At 20.6% G+C, this 21,285-nt stretch overlaps 3 protein-coding genes across 9 annotated transcripts in view; 1 reads left to right on the top strand and 2 right to left on the bottom strand.

The window, feature by feature from the left end:
- Window positions 1–14,815, bottom strand: part of LOC102673357 (monocarboxylate transporter 10) — a 22,454-nt gene extending 7,639 nt beyond the window's left edge. For 3 of the 7 annotated variants that reach the window (XR_420623.2, XR_420624.2, XM_006607980.2), the window contains exons 1-3: window positions 10,509–10,897; window positions 3,497–3,989; window positions 340–491 (exon numbers count right to left, since the gene is read on the bottom strand). Coding sequence is in view for 5 of the 7 variants with exons in the window: in XM_006607980.2 (XP_006608043.1) it covers window positions 340–491; window positions 3,497–3,944 (600 nt within the window). In the remaining 2 variants the exon portion in view is untranslated. Of the gene's footprint in view, window positions 1–339; window positions 492–3,496; window positions 3,990–8,296; window positions 8,321–10,508; window positions 10,899–13,187; window positions 13,214–14,700 lie in introns of those variants that run through there. The other 4 variants (XM_031510488.1, XM_006607978.2, XM_006607977.2 and 1 more) reach the window with 4 other exon arrangements.
- Window positions 14,816–15,131: 316 nt separating this feature from the next.
- On the top strand, window positions 15,132–18,242 carry LOC102673838 (E3 UFM1-protein ligase 1 homolog). Its single transcript, XM_006607981.2, has 5 exons — window positions 15,132–15,335; window positions 15,617–16,194; window positions 16,284–16,430; window positions 16,506–17,861; window positions 17,956–18,242. The coding sequence occupies exons 1-5, from the start codon at window positions 15,256–15,258 to the stop codon at window positions 18,099–18,101; spliced, it is 2,307 nt and encodes a 768-aa protein (XP_006608044.1). The 5' UTR covers window positions 15,132–15,255; the 3' UTR covers window positions 18,102–18,242.
- Window positions 18,243–18,451: 209 nt separating this feature from the next.
- Window positions 18,452–19,630, bottom strand: LOC102673134 (transmembrane protein 170A). Its single transcript, XM_006607976.2, has 4 exons — window positions 19,568–19,630; window positions 19,147–19,283; window positions 18,951–19,056; window positions 18,452–18,746 (listed from the first exon to the last, which is right to left on the bottom strand). The coding sequence occupies exons 2-4, from the start codon at window positions 19,247–19,249 to the stop codon at window positions 18,551–18,553; spliced, it is 405 nt and encodes a 134-aa protein (XP_006608039.1). The 5' UTR covers window positions 19,250–19,283; window positions 19,568–19,630; the 3' UTR covers window positions 18,452–18,550.
- Between the last annotated feature and the right edge of the window lie 1,655 nt (window positions 19,631–21,285).

The raw sequence follows: 21,285 nt of genomic DNA, 5'->3' as shown, positions 1-21,285 counted from the left end.
TATATATATAATATTAATTAATTTCGAAATAAATTTCTTATGAAAATGGAACGATGAATCTAGCATATATCGTTTACATCACACATATAGATGATTTTATAAGTATAATAAAATCAATGAGCGAATATAATTTGTGATAAAAATTGTAAAGTTCACATTGCAATTAATTTAAGATATTTATCGGATTAAAATTGTACGCTGTATTAATTAAAATAGTGAAACATAAGATTAATTGAATACTAATATTAAATAAATAAAAAATAAAAATAAAAAAAAAATAAAATTGGAAAGAAGAAAAACTTAATAAGGTTTCATAAAAAAAAAAAAAAAATAATTTACCTTGCTAGAAAATATCGAGGATAGAAGCATACCACTGGATGCAAGAGCACCACCCAGAAATGTAGTCATCTGAATCCCAATTTTATCGGTGAGAATGCCAGAAATTGGCGATAAAAAGAACGTTGTACCGATAGTTAACGATCCTACCAATGCTGAAACAAAGGCATGATCATTTTTGACAATTTCTAACAATTTTTGATACGTATAAAAATGTTCTAAAATTCAATGAAACTACTATTATCCTAAATAAGAATGATTTTAATAGAAAATATAATTCTTTACGTAGAAGACATTTCAAAATTGATGTACAACAAAAAATAAGAGAAAAGTGCAAAGAAATTTATATTATAAATGAGATTTGAAACTTCGTTTTCGAATAAATCAATTTTGAAAATCAATTTCTGAATTATATATTTTATTAATTTTTTAATAATTGAACAATTGTTAAAAGATTGTTTTATATAAAACAATTAATTAAAAGTTAAATTTTATTTCAATTCTCTTTTTTTAAAAATTTAATATATTCAAATATGTTCAATCTCAAATTAAATATGAACGAACATATTCGTTAAATTTTCAAATTGGATTATCTCGAAAACAAGTTTTTTATTTAAAAAAAATTGTATTCCATATTTTTTATTTATTTTCGTAAAAAATGACTTTTTGTCACTTCCATTCACTCCTGTCAAATTCACTTGTATCCAATCAAGAATTATCCAAAATCAAATTCATCTGTATTTAACATTTCTTGAAAATAAAATTTTAAATGGACAAATTTTATTTTATATTTTCTATTTATTTTAGGAAAACTCAGATTAAAAAAACATAATAAAAAATTATTCAATTAATTAAAAATAAATAACAAAATATTTTTTAAAAAATAATACAATCTAAATTTTATAGATATATTTTTTTTCTTTCAAATTGATTCACATTTGAAGCAACGTTTTTTATGTAATATACCAGATTCCATTTGTAAAGAATGACATCAAAAGAAAATAGAATACAAAACCAAAAAAAGCGTTGTATAATAGAATATTCAGATATAATAGAATTTTTTTTCGATAGTAGAATATTCGAGTAATAGAAATTCTGATAACAGAAGTTCTATTAGATTATGGATATTATATGAGTGAACGTTTACTTTGATCTTGATATTGGTTAGTAATTTTAAACTTCAATAACTTCATAAACTTCTATTCTAACTTTTATTTAATACAACAGAATATATTTCTGATAGGACAAATCGAAGAAATTTTTATTATTTTAAATATTAAGAATAAATTAATATTATCAATTAAAAATATTCAAATATATGTGTGTGTGTATGTGTGTGTGTGTGTATGTTACTTTATAATCAAATATATTAAATCTGTTTTTTTTTTTTATAACATTTTGCATTGTTTATATTTTATATATTATTTTAATATGTGCCGACACATGCGAAATGTGATATTTAATTTTAAACATTCTCGCAATAATTTAGATTTCTTATAATAAAATTTCATTGAAATTATTCATAATATTTGTGATATTGATGAGATAAGTTAAAAAATTTTCATTAAACAATATTATATTCTAAATTGTTTAATTTTAATAACTAATATAATAATAATTTATTAATAATAATCAATATAAAAAAATTTTAATCTTTTTCTGAAACAATGTAATAGCCTGTTAATATTTTTTAAAATAAAAAAAAAAATAAAACAGAAAAAAATAGAAAATATTCAATACGTATTCATTCATACAATTTTAATCTCAAATAATGAAATGATTAATTCTTTATTTTCATTTAAGAAATTATATTTCTAATGATCCAAAAATTAAAAAGATAATTTTAACTTTGACTTACTTAGAAGAGATATGATTTATAACTAAACTGCAAATATTTATACAAATTCATATTTTAATACATCGATAAATGGATTCTAAAATATATTCTCTGAATAATATAATAAATATTTTATTTCGAATAATTATATGTATGTAAACTTTGAAATGTAAAAATTAAATCTTAAAGAAATGAAAAATTATTCTTCAATTAAATCAAAATAAAAATTATTCATCTCTTATTTTAGATCATATAGATTAAACTAAACTATATATTGTTAGTAGTAAAGACCTAGTTCTACTTTAAAGAGTAACTACCCTTAGATTAATATTATTTGACCCTCGTTATTATTAATGTTCATTGTAATTGTCGATTAATTCAAATCCAGGTTGTTCAGGGCATTGACTTTGCAATGATTAGCCTGATCGATCGGTTTAATTGATACGCTAGTTGATAGAAGTAATTATTCTGTACTTCACTTAACAACAATTAGATCTTAGAAGACGTCAATATATAGAATATAATTTCACAATGTCGATATTTAGGCCATGGACACAAATATTAACGATTATTTCAATTCAGTACTTATTGTTCGCATTCTTATTAGAATGTTCATTGATTTGCACAAATGATCTGAATATAATTGTTTAATTGACCTATTTGTTAATTCACGAATCGATTTTCATTTTTATTTTTTACTTACAAAGCGTGTTTACATGCAATACGAATTTAAATCGTTAATTATCAATTAACAAATAGCAGATATTTAATAAAATGCTAAGATATAGTAATATATATTAAATAGTAAATAGTGATTAGTAATAACGCAATGGTAAATAACGGATAACTTTTACTTAATATATGTATATAATTTGAAAATTATATTATCAAATTCTTGATAATTTTTTGAAATATGGAAAAAAGAATTAGATGAATGAAACCCAGACAGTTCAACGATCCACAAAACATAAATATATATTATCAATATAAAGAATAGATATATAATAAAAATGGTGAGATAATACGGTTTATTAACAGCGATTAGTTAATTGCATTTAGAATAAAGATTGAAGTAATTAAAATAAAAATATCCTCTCACAAATTTTATAATTTTACTTTTCTCTTATTTTGTCGTATATGAAATAAAAAAAAAATAATTCATTTTATAAATAATTGAAGGAATTAAAAATTATTTCATATATTTATATATTTATCTCTTTTTCGAACACAGACAATTATATTCTTTCTTACGGATACATCGTATCCTTATAATCCTTTCGAATTCTTAATAGCAAAGAACACAAAAGAATATAAAACACTTACCCGCCTTCGAAGACGCCCCCGTTTCTCCAGACTCTGACAATCTCTTCTGCAATTCTAGATAGATCAACGAATACGTGTTTATGACGCTGAATAGAACACCATTAATAATGAAACTGCCTATCATAATCATCCAAGCTCTGAGACCGCCATCAGGCGGAACAATCGCGTTACAATCATTCACTTCCGGATCTCTTCTTGAGGTGTTCATCGATGCCCAATCATCCTCCTCCTTGTCCATTTTCTTCGATTTCATGGTAGAAGTGTCAATTTTCATCGATGAATGATCAGCTCGATTGGACTCCAGTAGAGGGTTTGCCTCCGGGCTAGAATTGGAGATCTGTTCCAGTTGTTGCGGATCCCTGTTGTTCAAGGGATTGAGGATCCCGTCAATGGTATTGGAAACCCTCGTAGAATTCATCTTCAATTCTGTGGTCTCCGCGATTGTCATTGTTTAGATTTTTTAACGATTTTCGCCTCGATATGCAATGATGATCTGAAAAGAAAAATTATATGTATAGAAAAAATAAATTAGTAAAAAAATATATAAGTAATTGTAATTGTATTTAATGAATAGTATTGAATTAACTAATAGTTAATTATTTAGCGTTAAGTGTTAAAAAATAATTTGATGATAAATTAGAAATATAAGAGAGGACGAAAACTTGGATGAATTGAAAGTTGAATAACAAAAAGGATTCTTGTTATTCAATTATGAAGTTGTATATATACATATAACACGTACAATTTTATGATTTGATTAGATATATATAGATAACAGTCATAGAAAATGTGATGTCATATGATGAATAGTTTGTTTAAAAAATTTAAATTCAATTTTGAAAATTGTTTATTATTATTTCAAATCATCATAAAAATTAGAAGATTAATAATAAATATTAATAAATAGTGGATAAGCATTAAACCATCTTTAAAAATACTTGGATTACTAAGTACATTATTATTCTTAAGAAACGGAAAATATTCTTAAAGTTTAATTTGTAATATCTTCGTTTAATCTTTGATATATAAATGTTAAAAAATCTTTTTTTCAAAAGAATTAATATAAGTTTCATTCATAAAAATGTAAGTTATATAAGAAAACACATAGAAAATATTTTTCTTTTAAAATAATGATAAATCAATTTAAATATAAATGGTGTGATTATAAAATATTACGTTTTACAGAAACCTGTGCGCATCTTGACAATTCTATAATTCATTACAAAAGTACTCTTGTTGTCGTTAAATTATCGTTCTCACTACGTGGAACCATGTCAAAAGCATGTGCCGACACATGCGAAACGTGATATTTAATCTTAAACATTCTCGCAATAATTTAGGTGTCTCATAACTACAAAATTTCATTAAAATTACTCGTAATATTTGTTCAAATAAACATAAAGAAATTTTGCTTTCTCAATTTAAAAATAAATATAATTCTAACATTTATTGAAATAAATTTGTAAAATTTGCAATTAAGTTAAATTTTTTTTAATTTAATTTTAGAAAACAGAGTGATAAGGATAAATAATATTGAAATATTAAATATTTAACAGAGAATGTAATATTTTACTTGATTCAAGAAAACAAAGTCTAAAGATATTATGAATGGAATAATTGCGTTCCTTTTGATAAAATATAGAATAATAATTCTATATTTTTTTGCATGCATTTTGATAATAAATAAATTGACTTAAATTAAACAAAACAAGACAGATAAATCGACTTTAAGTTCAAAAAAATGTAATAATCTTAAAAATCTATTAACCTTAGGATACAAACATTCTCAATTCTTATGACTAATAAAGTTTTATCAATTAATCAAACAACAATGCCGATTTATTTGAGAATTTTTTGAAAAATAAACTATAAGGAAATAATATTGTAAAATTTAATTAAAAATTAATAAAATATTTCATAAATTTATTCTAAGACAAAATTTATTTATGCATAGCACTTCATGCAAGCACGAGAGAAAAAGAAATCTATTTAAAAGAAATTGGTCATTTAATAAATTTTAATAAAACTTTTATTAGAAAAAATATTTAATATCAGAGAATCAAGAAATTTTGAAAAAATATTTTAGTAACTAGCGAAAAAAATAAAAAATTTTACAATAATATAATAAATAATGCGATCGTGGAATTAAATACTTTTTTTTTTATTTTTCTTCACCTATTATATAATTTAATATTTCAAAAGAAAAAATAATAATTTTAATCTTTCCTGTAATTATTAAAAAAATATATAATAATTAATCAATTCAAAATTAATCAAAGACAAAATAATTTTATATTAATTAAATAAAGTTTTAAAGATAATAAATTCTACAAATATATATATATAATTAACACATATAATTATAACATATTTTCTGGTTATCGATTTTAATTTCCAATAAAGATTCTTTCAAAAATTATTCAAACAAAATTTTTCCAATATTAATATATTATAATATATTAACATATATATTTACAGTATTTTCAATTTTCAGAAACGAATAAAAAGAAAAATACAGAAAGCGAAACAGAAGAGAAAAGCATTGTATCGTAAAATAGTGCACACCACGATCATATTAAACAATTCGTATGTCTTATCACGTGCTGATAAATGTGCATCAAGCTTGTACATAAGTACATATGTACACATGTTTCTAACACGATGATAACTCAATATATCAAAACCAATGGCGTAACTAGCTTTGGATTAAATATCATGTAACATTTTTTACTATTTTGAAACATTTCTTTTTTATATTTATTGAAAGAATGTCCTGAAATAGAATAAAAAATGGTATTACGCAATTTTATTTCATCATTATTTACACTTTCTATGTTTCTATGTTTCAATTTATCGTCGTATTAATTTTTTTATTTATTATATCTAAAAAAAAAAGATTATAGTAGAAAAAGATAGCTACGCTTTTTAATGACAAAAATAAATCAAATATTAATAGCATAATTAAAATATTATTTTATTGAAATCAAAAAAATATTTATAATTAATTTTTTCTCCATAATATATTTATATATCTACATAAAATTTTGATAAGGCCAAATTTTGATAAGGAAAAATTGAAATTCTTTTATTTTCGAATAAGATATAACGATATATGAAAAATTTTTTAACTTTCAATATAATATAAGATTTCATCTATATAAATAATATCAAAATCAGATATGATTAATTTAATCATATCACTAATAATAAGAATATATTGAATATTATATAATTGATAATAATATTGAATATTTTATTTTATATATTCATAATAATTTATTGTTATTAAATATACATGCCATTTAATTTAATATTTCGAATATAAAAAAAAAATTATTTTTCCTGCGTTTTCTGATTTTTAATTTATAGAGAAAGCTAAACAAACAAGGCTTATTCTGATACATATGCAATGTATATATACATTGACAGACAATCGAATTTCTAAATAAATAATTTGTAAGATAAAAAAAAATAATTTTTATTTTCTGAATATTTTTTATTGAATATATATTAACATAAATAGATATAAACTTATATTGTGTAGTATAAGTAAATAAGAACAATATCTCAAACCTAATTTAATTTAACATAATCTAATCAATATTTAATATACAGATGAAAAACTCAAGAAGAAAAAAAAAAAATTCAGATAAAAAAAATATGAAATAATAATTGTAGAAGAAAAAATTTTTCAAAAGAAAGAAGGAAAAAAAGTTAAAGAAAATATACCTATTAAAATAAAAAATCGTGATTTCGTTTTCATATCGCGTTACGCCAAAGATTAATAAAACGCAATCAATACCAATCCATATAAGGCAATTTATCTTAATGTGCAATCTTATGTATTCTTATATATACTTATATATATATTATGCATTCTTATATATATATATAATATTTCATAATACAAAATAACCCATGATGATAATGATAATGAAATAAAAACTATGACGTTGAAAATAATCTATACCAATCCATATAAGGTAATTTATCTTAATGTGCAATCTTATGCATTCTTATATATATTCTTATATATATTATGCATTCTTATATATATATAATATTTCACACTACAAAATAATCCATGATGATAATGATAATGAAATAAAAACTATGTTGAAAACTTTGCAAATTTTCGAATAAGATAGAACAGAGAAAAGCAAGACACATGCAACTATAGTAACGAAGTGTCAAAGCACTTTCTAAGAACATTAAATGGTCGGGAGTTGCTTGGTATTTGTATTCTAATTTATAATGATCAAAAGTAACGAGTACAGCGTAGAAGGCGAGCATTTTTATATTCGTATTTAAGACGATATGAAAATACATTTAAAGTACGATCAATTTTCTACGAGAATTTATTTCACATTTTATCTTAATTTTTTATTACATTTCGTTACTATTGTTTATAATTTTGAATTATTTAAACGCTAATATAACGAAAAGTTATAAACAAAAAAGTTATAAATAAAAAATTAAATAAAAAATAAGAATAAAAAAATGTTACATTGATTTAACAAAAAAGTTTCACAAATTTAAATTATTCTTTCAAAGACTCTTCAATTGACACTTAAACTTATCCTTTTTCATTTCATTAATATTACAATATAAAATTAACATTTTGCATCTAAATAATTGATATTTCACATCTAAAATAATAATTCAATTAGCGAATAAAATTTAGTTAATTCTCTAATTATACTATTCTTCAAACGTTAATTAGTCATCGAATTTAAACTAACAAAAGATTAAAATCACTTGTGATAACAAAGGAAAAAAGAAGAGTCAAATAACACGAACCAATTAAAATTAAACGGTCGAATCTAGTTAAAGAGAAGCCACGAATCAACGATAATACAATGGGGTTATTGCTCACAAGGGAAAAGTAGTGATCGTTTATAAAGAAGCGAGAGGAACCTTCTGCCAAGTTCTTCAAAATAGATACCACCGAGTTTCTTACGTATAAATCATAATTACAAATTTCCGACGCGGCATAATATGATCTGAACTACGTTTCACGTTTATGCTGTCAGTGCACTTTGTTACTCGAAATTAGTAGATTCAAGAAGATTACTCTTGCGTTGACTGAAACTTGGAAAATAAATCTGTAATTAAGAAACTTTCGCGTAAATTTTAGAGCAGTGTGGACAGAAAACTTTTTTTATAAAATAAATGTCAAATTGTTTTTTCTCACTGTATTGTTCGACAGAAGAAGGTTCGTTGTTATTAGAAAGCAAAAATAATTATGAATAAGTAAATATGGATTATATATATTGTGAAAAAATAATATATAATTGAATATATGATTAAAATATCGCTTTAAAAATAAAAAATTTAAAAATTCTTCATTTTTACGGAAAATATCATTAAAATAAAAATAATAAAATTAAAAATTATATATCATTGATAAAAATGTAATAAAATACTATTTCCGAAATTTGCATTTATTTTAACAATAATATATATGTATGAATATTAATTGAAAATCATAAAATCTGCTTCTTTTAACCTTGACATAAATCTGTATTCGAATTGAATAAATCAAGTATGTGAAATGTATAACACTTCGATTTCTATATCGATTAATCACCGATTAACCTTCTCACAAATTGTAGACTAGACAATAATTGATAAAAAAAATATATCTTTATAGAAAAAAAAATAATTTGTCAATTCGACACAAAATATAAATAGCAATTTATCATATTTTTCATAATTTGTCGAAAAATTAAAAATTAAATCATAATTTAAAAAAATAATAAAAAAACAATAGTTTCTTATTAAAAAAAGTAAAATAAAATAAAATAAAATCCCATAAAAAATAGTAATTAAAACTTATACATCTTTTTAAATTATAATATTAGAATTTTAGAGTTTTTATATTAAAATCTATTAAAACAAATTATTATAAATTCTAATATATAAAAATAAGTTTATAAAATTAATCTTTTAAAATTAAATAAAATAAATAAAGTTAATTTTTAAAAAATGAAAATTAATTATTCTTTATAGTACTTACACTTAACTAACTTAATTTAACTAATTGAGAAAAATTGAGTAATTTGTCCAAGAATCAGCTGATGAGTTCTATTTAAGTGACCAAAAAAATTTTTGTAAGCGAAGGCGTTATGAATATCGAATCATAAATAATTACTTTAACATATAATAAATATCAATTAATTAAAATCACATCATAAAATATTTAAATTATTACACAAAATTTGATATAATTACAAAATATTTTTTTTAAATAATTAAATAAATAATAGTATATTTATCTATTAATTTTTCTAAATCACTAATTTACGATCACACAATAAAAAATTATATTAATAAAATAATTTCTAAAAAAAAGCAGTTCCTAACCTTCATTTATCAATTTAAAAAATCATAAAAGAGTTATTGTTCACAATATCGAAATGATCGAAATAACAAAATTATCATAGCAAAATTATCATTACCATAAAATTACGATTGGCAGTAATACTTTACGAAAGTTACTCTGTTAACATAATATTATCAGTATAACGTATGCATAACATTCCTGATAAACGAAAAAGAACATGTAAGAAATCAAAAGAAAAATACAAAAAAGAAAAGAAAAAACCAATTATTTCCTGAATCTAATCACAACACGAAATATGGCGCCGATTGTTTTTTAGATTTACACTGTTCCTATTTTAATCTAATCCTCTTAATCTGTCCATTTTTAATCTCTGTCAACACTATCGTTCAAATGTCGCATGCAACAAAATTACCGATCGATTCGACACGATGAAAGTCTTCGAAAAACATTTTCTGTTCTGTCGAATTCACAATTGAAAAATTCTTTTATTCTGTGTAAATTAAAATATGGCACGATTAGAAAGTAATACAAACGAACGAACGAGAATAGAAAAGGTTAACTAATACTGAATTGAGAAAAGAACAGAAGAAACAATCGAAAGGAAAGAAAAGCACGTGCAGCAGGTAGAAATGGAGGGAATTCGAAAGTAGCGTCTATTGGGCTTACCAGATTCGATTGCTCGGCGTGCTTGCAGCGAAGATAACGCGTGTCCGCGCGTCTCGTCGCGTCTTTGACCAACAACCACACTATCTCTTTCTGCGATCCCTCCACCGATCCAACCGACGACAGAGTCGGGCATAAACTGAAGTGACTAGCGTTATTCGACGATCGAACGAGAGGTCGAAAGTTCCGTAAGAAGAGAAGATTAAAGCGCTAGTAAGCGAGCGAACGCGAAAGCGATGGACGAAGAGGAAAAAAGTGTCTCTGAGCTATGTGCAGAGTTGACATGTGGTTTCAATATTATACGATGTATTATTGAATTATTCTTGTTCTCTAATTCAATTTGATATTTCATCTTAAATCAAGTGAATCAATTTTTTTTTGCAAATTGAGAATCATTATACGACAGCACACAGGTATGAAGGAATACTAATTGTTTGAGTGATAGTAAATTGAATTTCAAAAATATATAAAAAAAATTCTGTTCATTAAAGAAAATATAGAAATGATATATTTTAAATGTTAGCAATTTCAAATAGATAATAATTCAATATAAAAGATCTTGGATTTATTAAGAATTAGTTTAGAGATATAATTAGCTTGATTTGATATATTGGTTAGAAAAAATTTTGTACTTATTGAGAATAAGGAAAAAAAAAAATTAAAAAATTAAAACATTGAATATTGAATATTAACAAGTTATAGAAGAAAATAAAAAAAATATGTTTATAATTGCTTAGAATTTCATCAACATTGCAGTTAGTTTTTCAAAAATCAAATGATAAGTCGTTAATAATTGATATAATTTTATCAAAATAAAATTTCTATTAATGCAGACTATAATAACCTCAATTTTTTTTATTTTTTAAAAAAAATATATATTTTTAAAAGTATAAAAAAGTTGAAGATAATAAAATATTTACTTTTTATTTAGAGATTAATAATTAATTTTTCTAATAGATTAAAACAAATTTAAAGAATCGAATCTTGAAACAATTATGAAAAAAAAGATATTGATTTTATACAAGAATTAATAAATTAATAATATTCAATCATTTATTATTTCATTTATTAAATGTGAACGTAATCGCTGCCTATCATTTATTACAATTTTATTATAATTTAATCATATAATTAATATATTTACTCTGAAGAAGTTTTTTAATTTATGTTTTTTTACATTACAATTAATTGCAAATTTTAAAACGATGAAATTGAAATGACATAACCAATGCATAACCGTTATGAAACCGTTATAAATCCGATATAATATTAATTCTATAAAAGCGAAAATAAATTTATATATAAATCAGAAACTTTTTTTCATACTACTTTTTTTTACTTTTATACTACTTTTTCATACTTTTTAAGATTTTTTTCGATACTTTATTTCGATACTTTAAAATTGTTTCAACTAAAATTGATATCATAACTGTTTTCGACTCTTATAATTTAATAATAAATGTTATAAATACAATTACAATATATTAAAATTATAATTAACTAAATTATTAGTTAATAAGTTAACAGTTAATAATGAAATATACAATTTTTTTTTCATATTTGCTTTAAGAACATGTTTCCTCTATATATCAAATAGATTTACTATTCTTATTCTTTTGCTATTCTTTAATTTTTCATTCTTTTTAGTTTTAATCAAATGTAAATCATTTTTATAAAGTATTTCAAAATAAAAAACTTTTTCAAATAATAAGAATATACATATATTTAAAACTATAGCTCAAAAATATTTCGGTATTGCATTAGAATATCGATTTTGTATTGATTCTAAATAATTTATTTTTTTGCATATATTATAAGTTTTAATTTTATTATATAATACTAGTATTAGTAATTATAATAATAATTTATAAAAAAAAATATCATTTATATATTTTTATTATTCTATAAATATTTTTTTGGTTTGTCTTGATATAAATATCTCGATTGATCTATCGAATTATAATAAAAGTAAAAAAAAATTGAAAAAATTCAATAATTATTTAAATGAAAGTAAAATTATATTGTTTTTTTCATTTTATTTTCATTATAATTTGATTATTTTAAAATGCAAAAAGCATAAAGCAAACATAAATATGCGATAAGCAAAATTTATAAGCTAATTAAAAATACACTCATTAAAAATTTATTCCAATAATTGATATTTTTAAGTTCTAAATAAAAAAACATTGTGATACAATATATGATACATAAAATTTTTACATGTAATAAAGTGAAGTTTATATAATAAAAAAAATAAATGTGATATACTACATATGATAACCTATATTTTACTTCATACTTAAATTTATAATATTTATTATTAAGAAATTTAAAAATTTGTTTTTTTCGTTTTATGAAAACGAAATTCGTTTTATTGTTTAAATAAAAACGTTTAAATAAATTTTATTATGTTTTATTTTGAATTGTTATTGTTAAGTAATTTATGTTTCATTATTATATATTAAATTTAATTATGTACTTTTTTTTAAATATCATAAAAATTGTACTATCTATTCAAAACTGAAAAATATAACATATTTTCATATTATAATTTAAACTATAAAATAGTTTAATTTAATATTTATCAAAATTTCTTATATTGCTGTTTTGTTCTGAAAATGCAAAATATATTTTAAAAAATATTAATTTAATACATGTAATATATTATATATTATTATATACCTGATTTATTTTTTTTCATCTCATTTTCAACAACTTGGAGACTTAATTTTATTATGGCTTAATTATAATACAAAATTTATTGTAAATGCAATATTTGAAATAATACTACTAAGAACAAAATGCAATATTACTATATTTATATAAATTCTTGCAAATAATAAAAAGAGATTTGAGTGGCCTCAATAAATAAGTAAATTAAAAAATAATAAGTGCACAATGAATTCATAAATAAAATTATTAATAAAACAAATTTAATTTATAATATAATTTTACTAAATATTAAAAAATTATAAATCTATATAAATAAAAATGTGCTTAAATATGAAATTTATAATTATTTATATATACTTTTTTATTATTATATTATAATTATAATAAAAATCTTATATGTGATTTTAAATATGATAACACAATAATATTATAAATTTTATAAATTTTAATATAACTTCAATATTAATCTTATAATTATATAAAATTTATTAAAAATATATTATTTCTATATAAATTTATATACATATATATGTATATAGATATATAAGTATAAAATAATAATTATAAAGTATAATTTAACGTTAATTAATTTTATTTATACATTCATACATATATCAATAAATATATACAATATTCATACAAATATTAATTTAAACATATGTAATATTAAAATCATGTATATATATATACAATAAATTTTGTCACATAATTATAAAAATATTGCAGTAACATAATTGTTAATAAAAATCTTAAATACTTTAACTTTTTAAAAAATTAATGTAATTTATTCAATAATATAATTTTATGTTTGAACTATTTTTCTTTATTACATATGATGATAAATTATTGTCAAATAGACTTAATATTTTTTCATTATTTAAAATGATAAACTAAAAATGAATAAATAATAAATATATAATATCAATAATGAGATTAACATTTTGTGATTTTAAATTAAAATTCACTAGTTGTTTTTTTAACAAAATAAGTTACTTTTATTAATATATTTTTTATATTAAAAATATAAAAAATATATTATATAAAAATATAATATATAAAGTATAAAAACTAAATATTATAAAATATAACATCACAAAAGCTGCATATGAAATGAAAATTAAAAAAATTAGAACTGATTCACTTCATATATAATAATTAATAAAAAGCACTTTTATTGAGGCCACAATATTCAATCATATGTATCTAAATACAATTGAATATATTTTATCTCACCATGATATTTTGTAACAAATTAATAATAAATAAAATTTTGAGCGATTATATAAACAATTCATTCAGCAATAATACACTTTCAAAAACTTTGTAATAAGAACTTATTAATTTCATTGATTGCAAATTATTAATCACATAATGTTTTTGAACAAAGTAATACATTAAATACGACTAAAAAATCTAATCGATAAAAGACATGCACTGTCTAACCTTATATTTTGTAATATTGTCACAGTATGGTTTTTAAGAAAATAATTTTCGAAAAAAATTTTTTATTATAAAAAATTACATTTTATTATTTAGCTTAACTAATTTGGAATGTAATATAGTAGTAATAATATATTTAAATACACGTGCATAAACAAAACCTATTATAAAATTATTCTAAAAACACTTCCTACTAAAAATCCCTAATATTGTCTAGATACAAAAGATTTTATTAAAATTATATTTAAATTTATTATTTATAAATGATTTAATAAATTTGATTTATTTCATAAATGATTTACATTATAGAAAATATGAAAGAATTTTTATTTGAATACATATTTATACTTTTCTTTAATTTATATTTATATTTGATATTTAGAAAACACTGTTATAACTATTTTACTTTCAAAACATATTTCTTTTTTATTCATATTAAAATAAAATTTTTAACTTTTTAAAAGATTATTGGCGTTTGAAACTATTTAATTTATTCTGTAATTCTCCATTCTCAACGCTAGATGTCACAATAAAATGTCAAATTGATTTACCTATCTTCTATCAATTTTATAATCAATGATGAAAAATGTCAAGTGTTTAATTGTACAATCTGGCAGCTCAATTTTAAGGATTTAAAATGACTTCTGTTGACTGGGATGAAATTAAAAGATTAGCAGCTGATTTTCAAAAAGCACAATTAAGTTCTACACTACAAAAGTATAATTTATTTTCATAAAACATATTTCTCTTTTTTTAATAATTCTACATTATTATAATAAAATTTATAATAAATTAATTTTAAACAGCTGTAGAATGAAATTACATTTTCTTTTATAGATAAAATAAATTTAGTTCATATTAAAAAAACTATTTGATATAGTTCTGAAAAAATTTATATTTGCAATAAATTTTTTCAAAAATGATAATTTAATTTAGCATATTTTATCATAAATTTTGCCCCATATTTTTTTTATAATATTTTTTCTTATTTAACATAGGTTATCAGAACGCAATTGTGTAGAAATTGTAACAAAGTTAATTGAGAATAAATTGTTAGATGTAATATTTACTAATGATGGTAAAGAATATGTCACACCTCAATATCTTGGCAAGGAAATTAAAGATGAATTGTATATTCATGGTGGAAGAATCAATTTAGTTGATTTATCTCAAATTCTTAATGTTAATTTGTCTCAAATATCTAAAGTAGCAAATGATTTAGAAAGACATAATAAAGGACTAAAAATAATACTTGGACAACTTATTGATAAAACTTATACAAATAAAATTGCTGAGGAAATCAATGACAAATTAATCCAACATGGATTTATTAATGTGTCAGAGTTAACAATTCATTATGATTTACCAGCTGACTTCTTACAATCAATAATTGAAAAAGAATTAGGAAAAACTATATATGGCAAACAAGACACTCAAGACACAAGAGTTTTTTATACAGAAAGTTTTATAGCAAGAAATAGAGCAAAAATAAGAGGTGCCTTATCTGCAATTACAAAGCCTACACCATTATCAGCAATTTTAGGACAATGTTCTGTTTCTGAAAGAATATTTTTTTGTGAGTATAATATAAATTCCATATATTCATAAAATATACCAATACATAATAATATATTTATATTTTAACCATTATATTTATATTTATAGCAATTTTAGATAGCTTACAAGAAATGAAACAAATTCCTGGTATTGTAGCAGGAAAACAAGGAACAAATAGTCTTTATATACCAACTATATATTCAAAGAGTCAAAATGAATGGGTAGATAATTTTTACAAACAAAATGGTTATTTAGGTCTGTGCTACATTTTATAATATAAAAATAATGATATAATAATAACATATTTAAAATGTAAATATGATCTTTTAGAATATGATGCTCTTATTCGTCTTGGAATATCAGATCCACCAAATTTTATTAAACGTCATTTTCCAAATGAAAATATAATTTTCTTAGATTCTGTTGCTGTGGGTACAGGTATTAGAGATCAAATAGATTCAAATATTGAAGAAGCTATTGCAACTGGATCTTTTGTTGATATAAGTCCTCTTTTACCATCTGTATTTTCTGACAAAGATATGGAAATGCTTCTTAAAATCGCAGAGAAAAAAATAAACAACAATACGTATGTATTTGCAAAAACTGTAGTTATGTCTGATGTATTTCTACAATCTTTAAATAAATCATTCGAAGCAATGGCAGAAGCAAAAGCTAGAGAAGCAGTAGCTAGTGGACAATGGTTTCAAACAATAGCAGAAAATAAAATTAAATCTAAATCAGCAGATTTAATATTTGAAAGCAAAGGAAACAAAAAAGAGGAACGTCGAAAAAAAGCTGCAACTGGTAAAGCAGGTGGTGGTAATCAAGGAAGAGAGACAAAAACCAAATCTACTAAAAAAAAATACTTACAAGGAAAAATTCGCGACAATGAATCCGACGATGAAAATATAAAAGTTGTTTCAACAAAAATTGAACTTAAATTAGTTCATTTAGACGACATTAAAAATGAAATTGCTAAAGATGATAATTTAACGATAATTGATGATTTAGTAGATGAATTAGCATTATATTTAGAACAAAAAATAAATAACTATGCTATATCCATTGCAGATCAATTAGCACAAAATAATAAAACTACTAACTTAAGTGAAATTGAGGAACGTTTAAATATTTTAATAACAAATATTAAAATATTTGATAAAGGTATTAAACATATGGATAAAACAGATCAACCTGCTTTAACAAAATATTTATTAAAATCTCTTGTAACTGATTTTATAAACGAATTATTTAAATTAGCCGCGCAACAAAATATGCTTCAATTTCCTCAGAATATTACCACTGAAATAAGACAAAAAATATTACTTGACTTACCAGAAGATGTAAAAGAACCTTTAAATAATATACATAAATCTATCACTGGAAATTCTATAGATGATTTTTTAAATTTTGTAGATGCAGCAATGGCAACTTGTTGTTTAGTATTAAAAAAATATGATAAAAAGAAAGAAAGACCATTTATTTTAGGCCATAGAGAAGCCTTATTAGAAGAACTTAATGGTACTCAAGATCCTGCATTAGCATTACATCTAGTTACAAGCATATTGTTTACTGCAGCAACTCAAAGTGTTTTACATATGTCTGGAAGACATGTATCTACAGTACTTTCATTTCTTCAAACACAATTACAACTTTCAACAATGAAAATATTATTTAAATATCATGGTATGAAATATTTAATAATTTAAATATTATATAAATTTGTGTAATATTATTAATGTATATATTTACTTGTGTAATACTTATATTTATATTACAGATATGGTATTAAAAAATTTAACTTCTTCAGATGAAGAAATAAAACTTGCTATTCAGAAGGATTTAGAAGTTGGATTGATGGAAATAAAAAATATTGCAATTAATTATAAACAACATTTAAAAAATGATAAACTACAAGAACAGTGAATAAAAACACAATTGTATATAAATATAAATATTATTAATTTGTATAAAAATATATTCAACAATTTTATATTGTTTTGCAAATTATGATATTTGCAATAAATTGCAATAAATTGTTAAAAAAATTAAAAAAAGAATAATTGGAATTAATAAAATTATTCATTTTTATATATAAATAGCAAATAATATTTTTTAATATTTTTTAGTTTGAAAATCTTATAATTATTTTAATCTTGATTTTCATACATTTATACAATATATATATATAATATATATATATATACAAATTTTATTATCTAATGCTAATATATACTAATTATATATAAGAGCTAATACTAATAAAATGCTATTCATTTGTTCTTCAAATTTTGAAAATTCTCATAATATATTACATATAACATTTCTAAATAACAATATTTTGTGCATCATTCATATACAAATTTTAATTTATATTATAAAGTTGCTAATATTCTTGTAAACCCAACACATCCTGCTACAACAGTTTGACCAATACCCCAAAATAATGCATATAATGGTGGCAGTGGATATCGAGATGCTCTGTATACAAAAGCAACAGCAGCAGAGCTAAGAACTCCTGATGTTAGTGGTAATATTACACCCATTATTATAATCAATAATGGGAAAAATCTTTAAATAAAAGTTTACTTATATTATTTTATATTCTAAAAATATCATACATAGAAAAAATTTTAATATTTTATATATTTATTCTTAAATTCATTCATAATTATTATTATTCATAATTTTTTTTTTTAATATATATGAACATTGATATAATATTGTATTATAAATTTATATACATTATTAATAAATTTACTTAAATATACGTACTTTCCATATTTATGTTGTCTTAATGTAGCAAAACAAATTGCACCAGCTATAGTATGAACAAAAATAGAAGAAAATAGGGCCCATAAAAATATTTGATACCACATTTCTGCAAAAGTTATAGACATCAAAAGAAATATTTAAATATTTATATAAAATTTAAAATAATGAAAAATTACTTTTATAAATATGTACATACCAGCAAATGAAGTTAAAGGTGTGTAAAAAACATTGCCAGTATTTATATTTCTTAAATTAACTGGTGGTCGCAAAACAGAAATATCTGTTTGTGCTTCCATCATTTCATTATTTCAAAAATATTTTAAAATATGTTCTTTATATCAATATTAAGAAAAGTTATAATTTCAATAATTTGATTATTATTGAGCATTTTTATATAAAATAACATTTTATACATAAGTGACAATCAAAACAACATCTAAAAAAAATATTCTTAAATTTCAAATAAAACACAGTATCATATATATATCTTTAATTTTATTTTTTAAATATATTTAAAATAATATTTTAAGCAATAAAATTTAAGATTTTTTCTTAATTATATCATTTACTATGAATTAAAAATCAAATAATAAGAAATTGTACAAATTTTAACTTACATCGTCATTTTATATTATTTGTACATTATACGTCATATTAATACATACATTTTCATGTTAATAAATTACTTCTACATATAATAAGTGTTATAATATATTATACTTAATATCATTTTAAAGCTATTGTAGTCTTTTTTTAATAATTACAAGCATAATAACAAGTCAAACTTATCATATTAGATAGACAAGTGAATATAAAATATATTCAACTATCAGCGCACTCTTTTAACTTTATTTGAAACTATATAAAATCAATATCATAGATTAACAAAAATTAAATGAGAAATCTTACAAATAATTTTCACAAAATTATTGTATTGTTTATAAAATATTGTATATAAACAAATTTAATATAAAACTTTTTATAATATATAAATTATAATATCAAATACAATTAATAATTTCTTTGTATATTTTTTTTTATCATAGAGATTTTACATATTTATTACAGTTGGCTATAATATAAAGCAACAAATATTTAAGGTTCATTTACACAATACGTTAAATGTCAGATATTTATCGAAAGTTAACTAGGGAATTTAAATTGAAATAATACTTAAATAGAATTTGACAATATTGATTAAATTTAAGAAAATTGAAAAAAATAAAATAATATATTAAAATGGATAATCAATCAACATCTTCAGCATCTTTTTATGAATCTTCTTCACAATATAAAGAAGAAAATACTATGTTACTTTATCAAAACATAAAAATGGTTAGAGGTTATATTTACATATAAAAATAAAATTTGTACATTTTAAATAGATTTATTATTTTGTATTTTATTAGCTCTTTTTATAATGTTATATAATTATATGAAATAATATTGTTATTTAATTTTATAAAAATTACATTTATTTTATAATTTTTTTATTTTAATCATTTGATTTCAATATATGACATGATAATTTCTTTTTTTTACAGATTTTGCAAGATGTATTGAAAGGTGTAAATGATGTTGATAAAAACTTAAAAGATATAGAAGGAGATATCATAAATACAGCTAAATTGCTTAACGCAATTGAAATAAAATCAAATGAAATCTAATTATTTTTTTATATTAGTATTAAATAATGTACAAATGAAGAATCTAAAATAAATAAAATTTTTTCTAATTTTTAATATATATAGCGTTAAAAAATATATTTTATTCATAAAATTTAATTCCTATTAATCTTTATAATTATTTAAAATTTGTGTGTATTTAAAATAGTTTCTCTTAATATAATATAACGCAATAGATCGATAATATTGTCACTTCTATTTGATCTCTGACGATAAAATATCCACTGATTGTAATTCACGATTTTGGATTATCGCAGTAGGTAATCAAATCGACCGAACATAAACTAATGAATATAATAATAAAAATTGAAAAAAATACGATCTATTGAGAAAAATATGTATATTATATCAAAATAAAATTAAAAAAAAATTTTATTTAATGAAATAGTAATATAATTTTATTTTTTACTTTTTAACGATTAATTTTTAATGATTTCTTCATTGTTTTCAAAATTTATTAATTTCTTTCATTTATTTTAATAATAAGTAATTTAATATTAATATAATAATAATAATAAATGTATTAAAATAGTGTTATGCATTTTTCTTTTAATTTTATAGATGAATATTTTTGCATCAATTTTTTTTTTTAATTTAAATTTAATTATAATTTAAATTAAATTTTAATTTTTATTTTATTATATTTATTT

This window comes from Apis dorsata, unplaced genomic scaffold, assembly GCF_000469605.1.
Source record: "Apis dorsata unplaced genomic scaffold, Apis dorsata 1.3 scaffold_27, whole genome shotgun sequence".
Taxonomy (NCBI): Eukaryota; Metazoa; Arthropoda; class Insecta; order Hymenoptera; family Apidae; genus Apis; species Apis dorsata.
The sequence above is the reverse complement of the archived record's forward strand: the minus strand, read 5'-3'. Positions and strand labels throughout refer to the sequence as shown.